General features: G+C 41.5%; 1 protein-coding gene across 1 annotated transcript in view; it reads left to right on the top strand.

Annotated features, from left to right (window-relative positions):
• GRIK1 (glutamate receptor, ionotropic, kainate 1) overlaps positions 1-13509 on the top strand; it is a 37718-nt gene that overhangs the window by 19570 nt on the left and 4639 nt on the right. Inside the window, exons 9-11 of the mRNA XM_010134486.1 lie at positions 2519-2744; positions 7073-7323; positions 9746-9911. Of these exons, the coding sequence (XP_010132788.1) occupies positions 2519-2744; positions 7073-7323; positions 9746-9895 (627 nt within the window). The 3' untranslated portion in view covers positions 9896-9911. The remainder of the gene's footprint in view (positions 1-2518; positions 2745-7072; positions 7324-9745; positions 9912-13509) is intronic.

Genomic DNA, 13509 nt, shown 5'->3' with positions numbered 1-13509 from the left:
TGCCTGGCGTGTAGGACGTGAGATACAAAAGCCAGATGAGTCTGGTTTTCAGGATCGTGAGACACACATGGCAAAAGGACTTCTGAAGACTTCAAGTGAAGAAAAAAGTCCTGGCATGAAGCAAGCTCTGAAGAGCTTTGGTTTATGACTTTGTGATTCAAGTAGCTGCAGAAAGTTGATATTACACAATTACACAATATTTCACATTACCTACTGGATGGGATGAAGTTTAGGAATCTTACAAGTAAAGCAAGCTACCTCCATTGCTTTTCTGAAATACTCTATTTGCATTTATTCAAACTTTTTATTTAGTCTTGTTTATAGTGCATATACTAAGAGTGGCATTCTTCCACTAATTTTGAGTGCCTTAGCATCACTGGTGTAAAAGTGTCCCCAGCAAAACTACTGCTAAAATGAGAATATTTTCAAGAAAGTTTATGCAATGGCTATGCCTTCTAGCCAGGTAGTGGGAGGAATGAAAACAAAAGCAATTGAAATTTGGGGAAAAAAAGGAGTTCTGACTGAAGGAACTTCAGGGAGAGCCTCCATATTGCACAAATGTCCCAAATCTGTCCACACCAGATGAAAATACCTAGTAAACAGGGCTTGGGTGTTACGGATGCTCCAGCAAGGGGATGTGGTTCTAGACAAGTGAGCCAGCGGGAACTCAGGCAGCATTCACCATCTGTGTGCATGTCAAAATTTGGGAAAAGTCCAACTGAGTGCAAGATGTTTCACATCCACAAATAGTGACACACACATAGTTCTCCCGACTGCTGTCCTGTTCTGTTTTCAACATATCTATAAATATTCCATTGCTTTCTTGCACCTCTGTGATAACAGATCTTAATCTCATGTTGCAACTCTTGCCAGCTCCTACCTTCTGATGTGCAGATGTGTTCACACTGAAATCAATGAGAATTCAAAGCTCAGAATTTGGTGTATGGTCTATCCTGAAAAAAATAGGAGTTGGCAAATTGAGCAGCTAAGATCTTTCTTTCAACTCCTCTGAATAACGAATACAGCCTTCCAGTAAATTGAATATCAGACTCGATCTACTGCACCAATTTGCCATCAATTTTGAAAAATAGTCCCAACTGAGCAGAAAAAATGGTTTCTACTAGTAAAGAGTCACTTAACCATCTTCATAGTTTAGTGGTATCCTGTGGCTTACCAAACCTACAGGAAAATTAAGTGATAGTCAAAGGTATTGAATTTACAGGTGAAACATATTAACTCTGGCTCAAAAACCAGAAAATCAACATCTCACTGGAATCCCCCAGACACTGGTGTTTAATAAGCACACAAAGAGCCTAAAATCAGATATGATGGCTATAGAACAAATATAGAGACCACGAAAGAAGTGAGGATATACTGCCCCACAACTGGGGAAGTGTAAGCACGTGAAGGACCTTCAACTCGTATCTATATTAAAAAGTTGGTTTGTTCGTGTCTGGCTTGTGCTAGGCTGCAGCACAGAGTAGTTCAGCAACAGTTGGCATTTCCATCTTGAGACAAAGTCTTTTCTATTGACAGTTTCTAATGGTCCAACTGTCTGTAGGCCTACCTTGATATTTAATCCAAAAGTGACATTGTGTGCTAAATGTTGTTTGAGAGCACACAAGAAGAGAGGGGTTTAATCATGTTAGTACTATGCGAGCACTTGAGGCTTGGTTGGTTTGTAGGCAGCACATCCTTAGGGTAGCAGGCTCAGGGCTTCGGCACAACCCTGAGCAGGTTCAGTTTTTCTTTTCATATCCTCCAACAAAGGCATAAATGTGAACAAGGGGGCACCAGTATGGCCTTTCCTTGCAGGGTGTCTGTGTCCCTCACAGGGTCCCACAGCATGGAGAAAGCAGTGGGGAGGAAGAGATGTCCAGCACTGTACTGAGGTGGCTGGGGCTTCTGGCTTCCCTCTTCTCTGTGCAGCTGGGCACTGACACTGGACGTGCACACACTCCGCCTGGCAAATTCCCCTGTAACTTCAACAGGAGAAGGCTGAAATCCTCAAGTTTTATTGGAATGGAAAGCAAAAAGCAGAAGTTTGCTTAGAAGCCGCTTTGGGTTTGTTTCTTGAGCTTTATCCTTGAAATACATGACTTCTAGGCAAGTGGTGTCAATGCAAAAGAGCCAGTACTTTATTCATCATCAGGCTTTTGGAGTAGCGAGTTTACCCTGACAGGCAGAAGTAGGGCTTCTCAGTGCACCAGTGTCCAGCTGCACTAATTTAGGTGGGTTATATGCTGTAATCCATGTAACAGCACTAGCCCAAAACACTTCAAAGCACCTCAGAATATTGCCGGTAATAAAGTTCCTGATACTGCAAAGGAAGAGAAAAAAGAGATTCCTCAGAGTAAAGCACAGCAAGAGAGAAAGGTTGTGGGATGGAAAGCCCTGCTACCAATTCTCTTTCATTCAAGATGTGCTATTGGCATCAGTCACAACAAAAGTTGAGGAATATTTGACAAGTGTAATTTGGGTTCTGGTGTGATTCTGTGCCATAGTTTTTCCCCCTTAGAAATCCAAAATATCGACATATGAGAAGATGTGGGCATTCATGAGCAGCAGGCAGCAGACAGCACTGGTGAAGAACAATGATGAGGGAATCCAGCGTGTGCTCACAACAGACTATGCGCTGCTAATGGAGTCGACCAGCATAGAGTACGTGACTCAGAGAAACTGCAATCTCACCCAGATCGGAGGCCTCATTGATTCAAAAGGCTACGGCGTGGGAACCCCTATTGGTAAGATGCTTTCCAGCACAAGTGTTGTGGAGCACTCCCAGCAACATCCCTTTCAAAAGTTTAAGAGGCTCTTTGAATCATGTCCTAGTCTTTTAAAAACCTTTCTGATCAAAACAGATGCTAGGAGCTTCTTTTTAGGCAAAACTTTTACTCTTCCCCTGCTCATCTGCAAGCAGGAGGGAATATAGCAGGGCACGCTACATCTGAAGAACAAGGCTGAGTGACCCGCTCGCCTTCAGGAGCACCGTATTCATAGCAAACCGGGTATGCTCTGGGCTGCTTCAGGTGCAAGTCACTCTATTGAAGTTCAGTTCGTTTTTGAGAAATCAGGTAGTGTCTCTAGGAAAATGGAAGCGGGAAGGATAAATATTATGTTTAATGTATGCATCCCAAAGAAAGCTGCAGGAAAGGAGATGAATTTCTCATCTATTTCATGACCTCAGAGCAATACATAAGAACAGCGAGAAGCAATTGCAAGATTCTACACATGCCTCAGGGATTTCAGCGTTTTTGAACTAAGCAGAGTATTAAGACTCCCAGTCTCTGGATCTCTTTCCAGTAGACCTTTTTTTTATTATATCTGCTGCACTTTTCAAGATTTTTCAGAGAATTAGAAAGTGTGTCAGTTTTTTGCACTGTGTTCTCGTGAGTAATTGGCACTGGGCAGCCTGATCTTTTTCCTGTGTAATATTCATCTCCATACCGTCCACGTATGCATTTACCATGCCATGTCCAGTTAGTAGCTATGTGATTTTATTGTATTCAAGGGAATTATTCAAGGCAGTAGTGGTTTACATGGATATAACAGGTGAAGTATTTGGTCCATAAGTCACTTGGTAGGCCAGATATAAATAAGGGAGAAACATGACTGCACTTTGAGCTGTGATTCTTTATGCTACTGCGTACCTCAGATTGTCACGTAGATAACATTTTAACTCTGTTTTTCCACTGGCTACGTGAGTTCAGCCTTCTCACCCTGATGAAAATTATACAAAAACTGAAATCCCAGATAAAGACAATTGTATGGCAAGAATTTCATTGCAGTTATAAAGCTGCCACATTTGAAACCAAGAACAATGAAGCAATAATTGGAACAGATGGTAATCCTCAGAAAAAGTGCATCCATTGGAAATACAGCTGTGAAATGTATTTATGAGATGTTTCTTGTATGAGAAAGTGACTTGCTTTTTTCTTAAGAAAAACTAGTGAAATTCAGGGGAATAGTTATCTCCAAGCACTGTGGAATAATTCAGTGCCATTGGGCATCTTAAATTCTTAAATGACTGATTTAATAAACAAGATAAGCCATGGAGATCTTTCTGTTCAGATGGACCCCAAAGGCTCTGTTATTTTTCTCATGGCATTCAAGACTATTGACTGCAGAAGCTAATGGGGAAAAAAAAAAATGACAAAAAAAGACTTGTCTGTGATCCTTAACACCAAAATTTTAGCAAGTCTTAACTGGTCTGCATTCATTCCTTCAGGAGAATGCACAATATGCACAACCACAAGGCTATGGTCTGCAGAAGCAAAAGTATACGTTGCACTCCACAATTTTCAGCAAATGAGCTGAATATCATCACTGTTTGGCTTCCAAAGAAACAGGAGAATTTTAGAAAGTTCTATGAAGCCAGGAAATGTCCTATTTGATCTGAGCACCTCCTGTAAGTAGAAAAATGCAGATATAGGCTGTCTTCCTACTTCTTTGTGCTGAGTTAGGATAAGGAGAACTTAAATGTGTCAACAAACATCCCCATTTATGTTTATTATGGAGCTGATGGGTCACAGAGAGGAAGGTTTTCATCAGATTCTTGGCCAAGACCATTACTAATGTATGTAGCAAAGATGCCTCTAAGCAAAACCTATGCAAAATGTGACCCTGGGAGGAAGCTGGTTGAAGAAAGAAACATTATTATAGATGTCTGGACAGGTATTAATTCCAGTACCACTGCCAGTGCTGATGCTAGTAATTTTAACACTAAAGCTATTACCAGTTACTTGGGAGACTGCTAAGTACATAGATGCATTTCTTGGCCTGAGAGGTAGGTTGTTAATAGCTCAGAGGCCATAAATGATATTCTGAATATTCAAACAGGTATTGAGATGATGGATTTGTGTGCGTTTTTAGTGCTCACCAATAAAACATCACCAATCCAACCATCCGGGCACACTTGACAAACTTTAAAAGCACGCCTAGAAATATAGATGTACCTGTTACCCTCCAGGTGAAATGTGATACTGCTGCTGGCAACACAACCATCACAAGAAAGAATGAACATCCCCACAAATCCTGCGTTGTTACTCAGGCTGCTTCCCTTTATCTAACACCTATGTCCTTTCAGAGAAGGCAAAATAGATGAGCCCTAGCAAAATTGATGAGCCCTAACAGAATTCAGCTATCAAGGCAACAAACCTCTCATAAGCTAGAAACAATTCTGCTCTTTCTTCTGAGAGGCATTGCTGTTTTCAGCGGTGATTATTCACTTCTCCGTTAAAGACAGTTTGAAGGTGTTTCTGTTTCGTTTTCTGTCTTGCTTATTTTAGGTTCTTTAACAGCATTATTAGAAATCTTCTATTACTACAGCAGGCACATTTTGCTCTCAAAGCTGGCTACCTCAAGCGGTGGCTGCTGATCGCTGGCTTCCCAGATGGACTTTGTATAATCTGACACGAGTATCTTGGCATCTGTGGTCACAGCATGTCCTAGCGCTGGCAGTAAGATGCGCTGAAAAATGGCTGAGTGTTGGCACAACAAATGAAGAAGTGCGATACTCTTCACACTGATTCATGTCATACAATGCTGCAGGCTAAAGGAAATGGAAAGCAGAGAGCAGGGCTTGTATTCATGGTACGGTTATTTTTAATAATATCTTGCATGGCAATATAAGAAAGAAAACTGAAGCCGTGAGGCCAGATTTCCAAGGCTGTTTAAATGCGTGAAGACACAGAAGTAGTGCCTAGTGAGACTGTCTACATGCAGCATGCTAAGTCTGAAATTCTGGCACATGTTCTGGCTTAAAACTTTGTTTACCTTGATCGGATTGAGAACTGTGACTGCTTTCATCTGCAGCAAAATGCGACCTTTTGAGAAATTAAAGCCTAAGAAAATAGTCTTGTTAATGAGCTAAAGGATAGGAAAGGATTGATGGTAGTTAGCTGCATGGACAAAGAACTGGCAGCACTGTATTTCTTCCCAGACACTAAACACTTCCAACTCCAGAAGTCCAACATGGCAGAATTTGGGAGCACGTACATGCCTTTAGAGCCAAACAGCCTTTCTTGTAACCCTCTCCTGTTTGTTATCATAAAATCCTCGCCCCATAAAGAAAAGTCTCTCTCACAATGACAAACCTGACTTCCACTTGTCTATTATAATTAATAATGGCATCGCTGCTATTTTTGTTGATGATGTCAGCTTTTGGCAATATGGGCAAAAATTATTGGTAACAATTTCCTTTAACTAAGTTCTGCTCCAGAAGCGGGGTGAGGGGCAAGCCTCTGCCTTGTCCCCCCTTAGGGCTATGGACTCGTGCTTCTGCAACAGCACAAGTTGGCTAAAGGGCAATAGAGATTTTGGAAGACAGAGAGCCAGAGCAGAGTGCGTGAGGGGGAATCCTACGCAGGTCGAACCACCCAACACGGACCTGCTCTTTGCCAGATACTGTACAGGCCCATTAATGCCTCTGAGCCTGAAGACACATCATTTAGCAAGCTGTTGGCCTGCAAATAAAAAACATGAAATAGTTGCTATTTTCACATTGCAGTGCTAGTATTGGAGCAAGTCATGGAGAAAAAGACTCGGACGCCTTGTTCTTACAAGCTGTAAGGTAACTGAAATGGAATTGTGGGCTTATGCAGGTATGAATGAGAAGATAATGTATCTGACTGACTGTGGGCTTTTCTTAGACAGCTACTCATTTTGCATTCTGTAGGAAAAATAGACAGATGTTGAAGTAAATAGAAGAGATGCAGAGTGGAAAGTCTCGAAGGATGCTCAAAGCAATATTCAAACATGATATGAAGGAATTACTTAGCAAGAAAACCCGCAGCCTAGGCTTAAATAAACCTCAGTAGGAGACTCTAGAAATTATAATGAAATCTCAGACAAATAACTGCACCAAAGGAGCCTTCTGCTTTCCAGTCCCCAGGGCACAAACAAACAGATAGGCCTCTTCCCCTTTCCAGCTGAAGAGAAACCAAGACCTTCTAGGTGGAATAATCAATCTTGTGATAAGGGACCACTTTTGCTTAAGACAGCAGCAGCTTGCTCCCTCCCTGCCTTCGCTTCACTGTAACCAGCACTGATGGATCTTGCTCTCACCTTGCAGGGTCTCCTTACAGAGACAAGATCACCATTGCCATCCTCCAGCTCCAGGAGGAGGGAAAGCTGCACATGATGAAGGAAAAGTGGTGGCGAGGCAACGGATGCCCCGAGGAGGACAGCAAAGAAGCCAGTGCTCTTGGGGTGGAGAATATTGGGGGTATCTTCATAGTGCTCGCTGCAGGGCTTGTTCTTTCGGTTTTTGTAGCCATCGGTGAATTCATATATAAATCAAGGAAAAATAGCGATATTGAGCAGGTGAGTCCCCCATTTCCAGCTTGCTCCTGTTTCTGGGAGGCTGAGATTTGTGGATGTGATTGCATTATACGTCTCTTGGCTGGAGTGCAAATTTTGTATTGCTGAACTATCACCATGCTTTTCTGGCACTAAAACCAAATAATTTATTAATAAGAACAGGGGAGTACCTCACACACAGTCCAATTAGTGCTGTTTAGTATGGCAATGCAGAACAAGAGCAATAAATTTCTTAAACAGCTTCTGCTTGATCTTTAAGATTTCAAGTATAACTTACATAGGAAAGAAATAAAACACAATTGGATTTTTTCTTTTATATTTGTCATTAACATCAGTCCTTTGAGTAACAACAGGAAAGTACTTCTAAATCCGCGAGTGTAATTTTTCTCTTGCTCTAGAAAGCATGAACTTCAAAGCGGGGAGCCCTACTGAAAGGTGATGGATGCCACAGTAAAGTAAGATTATGGAGCCAAAGAAATTCTGGTTATAGCTCCACTGAATCATAATGAGCAATTCAAAAGGGCAGAGGGAAAACAAAGGAAATGTTGTGTATAAATCATGCCTTGAGTATTACAGCAGTTTGTGAAATGGAATCAATCATTAAAATAGAGTGTAAACACCCATTTACTGAACTGCCAGCTGCTATAAAAGAAACAAGATACGAGCATCATCTTGGAGTCTGCTCTCGAAGTTGTTTGTCAGCCCTCTTATTCTGGCTGCCTTCCCTGGTGATGGTTTGGTTCTGGCCATGTGCTAGACCCTCATGTCGCCCGGTTTGGCTCAACTGCTCTAACTGCCCTGCTCCGCTTCAACAGGACTTATAGTAGAGATGAGGGTCACGTTGTTCTGCAGGATTACAAGAGTTGGATTCATATCCACCACGCAATCGCCAAGAGGTGCATTCGTATCACCTAACTTCAGGTTTCTCAACGTGAAGCATCTACTTCAAAGTGAGATCTTTAAGCTCACTTTGCACTTTTAGATGGGAAAGGCAGGAGCTTTTCTGTGGGCAATTCATCCTCTTCATCCAAGGTGTACTCCTGCAAGGCTCATGGCATAAATACCAGAAATTACTGTACAGAAAAACAACCTTAACGAAGGCAGCAGGATGAGTGGGAGGAGAAAGAGAACATTTTGAACTCTGTCTCAAATGTGCAGTTTACACTGCATACAGCAGTGGTGTTGGGGCATAAGAGGGATTGACACCTGAGTAAAAAACAGCAGCCAGAGCTGAGGGCCTTGAGAGGACAACATCTGATTTGGCATAGGATAAATCACCTGTATCTCCTTGCTGCCAGTACGGAGATGGCACCATAAGCTCATGCTACGTGCCTGCTGTTCAGACAGAGAGCTGAAAGAAAGTGAGCTGAATCCTACCAGGCATGTTCATTTTCCAAATAGCACCTGGCGTTATTTTGGGTCCACAACGCCTCATGCTAATGTCAGTGGGCCTGGTCCTCACAATATCCTGCAGGAGAGGGCAGCTCCTAACCATGCTGACGTCTCCACGTGTGCCTCAGCAAGCCCTCATTAAAGGCTTTGACATTGTCTACGAACAACAGACGCAGCTCATGTGGAGCAATTTCGCGGGCCATACTAATCAGAGCATCTCTATTTTTAAATAAGTCAGAGATAAAGGATGACTGTATTTTGCACATATTGCAGGTTTCTGATTAGAACTTTAACCCTATAGAACTGTTTCAGCACAAAATACATAAAGAATGTATCAATATGTTTGTTTCATTCATGTCTCAGGAGATCTTTCATTCAAATACATACTGGAGAACAATTGCAGCTAATTAAAATGTTTAGATTAAATGCTAATACGATACAGAATATCCTGGAAACTCTTGAGGAGTCTTGGAAAGGCAATGCCTTCCTCAAGTCGTAATTAAAGTAGATCTAAATCTTTACATCATGAGGGAGTGTTAATTTGCTTAGCAACATGTTGGGTGAATAACAGTATTCAGGGACACACACGCAGGGTATATACATATACATATATATATATATCTCCCATTTCTGAAACTGCAGTACTGTTTCACAGCAATATGTTGCTTATTATAGGCAGTCTCTTAATAATTAAAATCTTTAAGTGAGTTAATATGGCAACATCGTATTTCTTTTCCAGAAGTAATTTTACAGAAAGTAGGATACTAGAGATTTCAGTGTTACTCCTAATGTCTCTCAGTTTGATTTGCTTTTTATTCTGGTGAACTAAGAAGCTTAGATGGAAAATGCTATACAGTGTATATTATCACTAAGCTAATCCAAAGCATGAGTCAAATATAGTCTGTGACTATTCTGTTTCCATAAAGAGAATCTCTTTGGATTTAAATAGCTTTTGAATCTCATGTTCATGTTTGTTTTTAATTTTACTTCTTTCATTTATTTATTTTCTTCATTTTTTTTTCTTGCATGCAAGGCCTTTTGTTTCTTTTATGGACTACAATGTAAGCAAACCCATCCGTCCAACTCCACCTCTGGCACCACCTTATCTACGGAGTTAGACTGTGGCAAGTTAATCCGAGAGGAGCGAGGGATTCGAACACAGCCCTCAATTCACACTGTATAGTCAGGAAAGAAAAAAGGTGTGTCCGATGGAAAGCATTAAAGTTAAACAGTGCACGTAATGGCAAAGGCTGTACTCACCAATACATAGTTAATGACTTCAAAGTGCCTCTTGCGTCAGCAGGAGATAAGCTTATCTAACACAAATTGTCAAAGTCCTGGAAATTTGGGCAGTTTAAATGCATATCACAGAAAATAATCACACCCACAGTGAAGAGTGTGTGCAATAGACTCTAGTAGATTGTAAGAGTTACAAGAGTCTCTATGTACAGTGATCATCTTGTCATTTCACGGGGTATTTCACCTTTTTCAGGTAAGAAAAAATATCTGCCTCCTTTTCGTCTCCTACCAAACCTGAGTTAAACTAATGGTGGTCTCATTGCTAAAAGCATGGGGAAATATTTTGCTTGGTCTCTGCTGAAGCATTCAGCAAGTGGGCCAGGTAGTTCTTTATAACCTCAGAAAATAACCTGCAGGGCTCCATTAACTTTCTGAACCCCTGTTACAAGCAGCCAGAGATTTTTAGCTAGCATATCTTATTCCCAGTGTCAATATTTAATGAATTTTAATTCATCCATTTAAAATCCATTAGCCAAAGCCTCCAAGTAACTATCATACACAAAATCATATCTATCAGTTAAATTTTATGCCATGTAACCATTAACGTTTAAGAACATCTTCAACAAAAGCACCCTCAGGCACCCCAGTATATTCCTTTCACAGAATAACTGTTGACTTGGCTTGAGCAATTTGTGGTGTTCACAACTGCAAAGCTTTGTAACATAGAAAACTCCTTTATGGCAAAATCAGGATATCAATTTGTGTCAAACAGTAAAGACTTGGCATTGCTTAGGTTGGTACTGGATGCTTTTTATACCCAGGAAGGATAATGGTTTTGTTTTCTCTAGTCCTCAGCTAGTCTGGGACTGACAGGGCAGGAGACAATGGACTGGAGCTGTTGTTGCCACCAAAAACCATATGACAACAACTTAAGATACACAAAATGTATAGAATGCCAGCTCGTAGGATGTCATGAACCATGGCAAACAACTGTGTTTTCAAAACGTGATTACCTTTTCTTTGTATTTCTTTATATCCAACCTAACCACCAGTTTCACCAGTTCAATTCCCACCCCTCACACCTACTTTATGTTTTCTTGCCCGCTGCAGTTCCTCTTCATCAAACACGTTAATGATCTGTTTTACTGAGGGTCTCTGCTGCAAGTAGAAAACTTGTTCAAGTGGATACCTTCACGCTCAATCACCAAAAAGCTGTGGCAAAGCTCTGCTCTCCTCTTGAATTGTTTCTCTCATACCTGGCACCTGAGAAAAGGCAAAGCATACAGTGAACTGTGTCTTCCTTCTATTCACGTTACAATTTTTGGTGAGAGTTTTTTATGCTGGTAGTAGGCTTAAGGGTTTTTATGACGAAATTGCTCATAGCTAGGCCGTACCAATTCTTCTCTGCCAGTGCTCGTCCACGTACATGGATGTTTATGCTGCACTCCAGACACTGCAAGGAATTGTCTTGCTCGAAATGGCATTTTAACTTGTTTGAATGGGGCCTTGAAAGCTTTGGTTCTTCATAAAATGAGCCTTCTTACCAGCAAAGATCTGAATCAGATCTTCTGTATCCCTGGTTTGAGAAAGCGCTTTTGTTTGCGGTTTTCCAGTAGAAGAGACTTAAAGCTCATTAAATTCAGCTTCTCTCAACTCTCAGAGAGGGAAATTCCTAATGTGTTTATCTCCATCACTGCTCTATGCAAGAAATTCTCCAGGTTGCAGCTTCAATGAGTTTTCTAATCACTTTTTAGACGACTGCAGAATCCAGAAATTTCAGTCAATTTTTGGATAATCATTTTCGTATCTGTCAAGGAAACAGTCACATTTGTTTGTAACAGTCATTGTCTCCCTGCGTCAAGCTGCCCCCAGACAACCTCACAGACTTCAACTTGCCTGTAAGAATTACAAAACAGGTCCTCCTTTCCCTAATGGAACTTCATACCTAGCTACAAAAAGAGTTGTTAAAAAGCCTTATTTACTCCTCAGCAGCGAGACCAGCAGCTGAGGCAGTGAAGAAACAGCATGTCACCCAAGAGCTAACAAATCTATGCTCGTAAAGGCAGTTTTTGGAAGGTTTGTCATGGCTCCAGGAAAAGGTAGGTGCCTTCAGGTTAACATGGAGGCTCAAGGAAGGCATCTCCCATGAAATGCATGGCACCTGGGAGAACTCTTGCATAGACATAAAAAGCTTTAAGAAGAAGTGTTAAAGCATTCAAAGATTTTCTGCTTATTAGCACTCTAAGCGTCTATGACTGCTATACTTTGAAATTTGGCTAAAAAAAAAATACTCTGTTCACAAGAACAGATGGTTCCCATTGCACATTCCTAACTTGCAGCCTTGCAGCTGCATCCAGGACCCAATAATGAAAGCGGATCCTTTCTCAGGTGTGTATCAGTGCAGGGGCCTTGCTGTGCAGTCAGCACAGAGCCAACAACTCTGCTGGTGATGGATGAGCCACGACATACTCCATCGGTTCTGCTGCTGCAGTACCAGTAAAGCATAGCCAGAGCTATCCGGGAAGAAAAATGGCTATGAGCATACCCTTATGCCATTTTGTATTACTTTTTGCTTTGCTGTTGCTGGATTTTACTCAGAACTCCCAAAATATTCGTATTAATAAGTGTTTTAAAAAAATGGCGTGTGATTTGACACGCGGAAGCCCCCGCCATTGAAAGAAAAGGGGCTATGAATAAGCTAGTCCAAGCCACCGTCAGATTTATTTGGCTGGGGTCAGTGTGCCTGCCTTTATTTAGGGGCAGCTCCTGCCCTCATCAAAAAGTCTGCAAACCAGGTGCAGGAGGAAAGAGGGAGAAGGGATGAGACAAGAGGAGAAGGAGAGGAACAAAAGCAATACCATCACCATCTGATAGAGCCAGGAAGAGGCTGGGGTCACAACACGCCTGCACCGCGGAACTAGACAAAGCACAACTAGAGTGATGTATTCCTTAGAGCACTGTCGCAGTATCGTGTGCTTGCCATCTCTCTCAGATCAAAGCCTTGAAGCTTCACATCTTCGGCTGTTAGGAGACAAAGGAGGAAGAGAAAGGGCAGAAGGAAGAAATCTCCTATCTCAGAGAGGTTCTTGCAAAATAGAATTTTTTTCAATGTTAGCAGGTCTGCAAGTTCCCCCTCATCAGTGAGCATCAGCTTGAGTCCTTCCATTTCCAGGTCATAACTCCACCTCAAAACATGACTGTGGCCATCTGTACCTTCACTGTCCAGTCCCATTTGTGTTTAGACAGTTTTGGAGGCCAGCAAGTAATTTACTAATTCTTTTTTTCTTGTAAAGAGAAAACTGAGGAACAGTGTATATAACTGAAGAAGAGTTAAAATAATCCATGGATTATTGTCATACTGTTTTGACAAGCACTGTTCAACAGACTCTGACAGTTTAAAAGGCTTAATTTAGTGATGTCCTCATGCAATTAGCCATCAGTGACAGAATACTCAAACAGATTCTTAATGCGCTGCAACAGCCGTTTGCTCACTAGGAGAAACTATTCTGGATATTTTTCCATCGGTGCACTAGGCACAAACGAATCAATTTTCTTTCA

Source organism: Buceros rhinoceros, unplaced genomic scaffold, assembly GCF_000710305.1.
Source record: "Buceros rhinoceros silvestris isolate BGI_N320 unplaced genomic scaffold, ASM71030v1 scaffold3544, whole genome shotgun sequence".
NCBI lineage: Eukaryota > Metazoa > Chordata > Aves > Bucerotiformes > Bucerotidae > Buceros > Buceros rhinoceros.
This window is presented reverse-complemented; position numbering and strand designations above follow the sequence as displayed.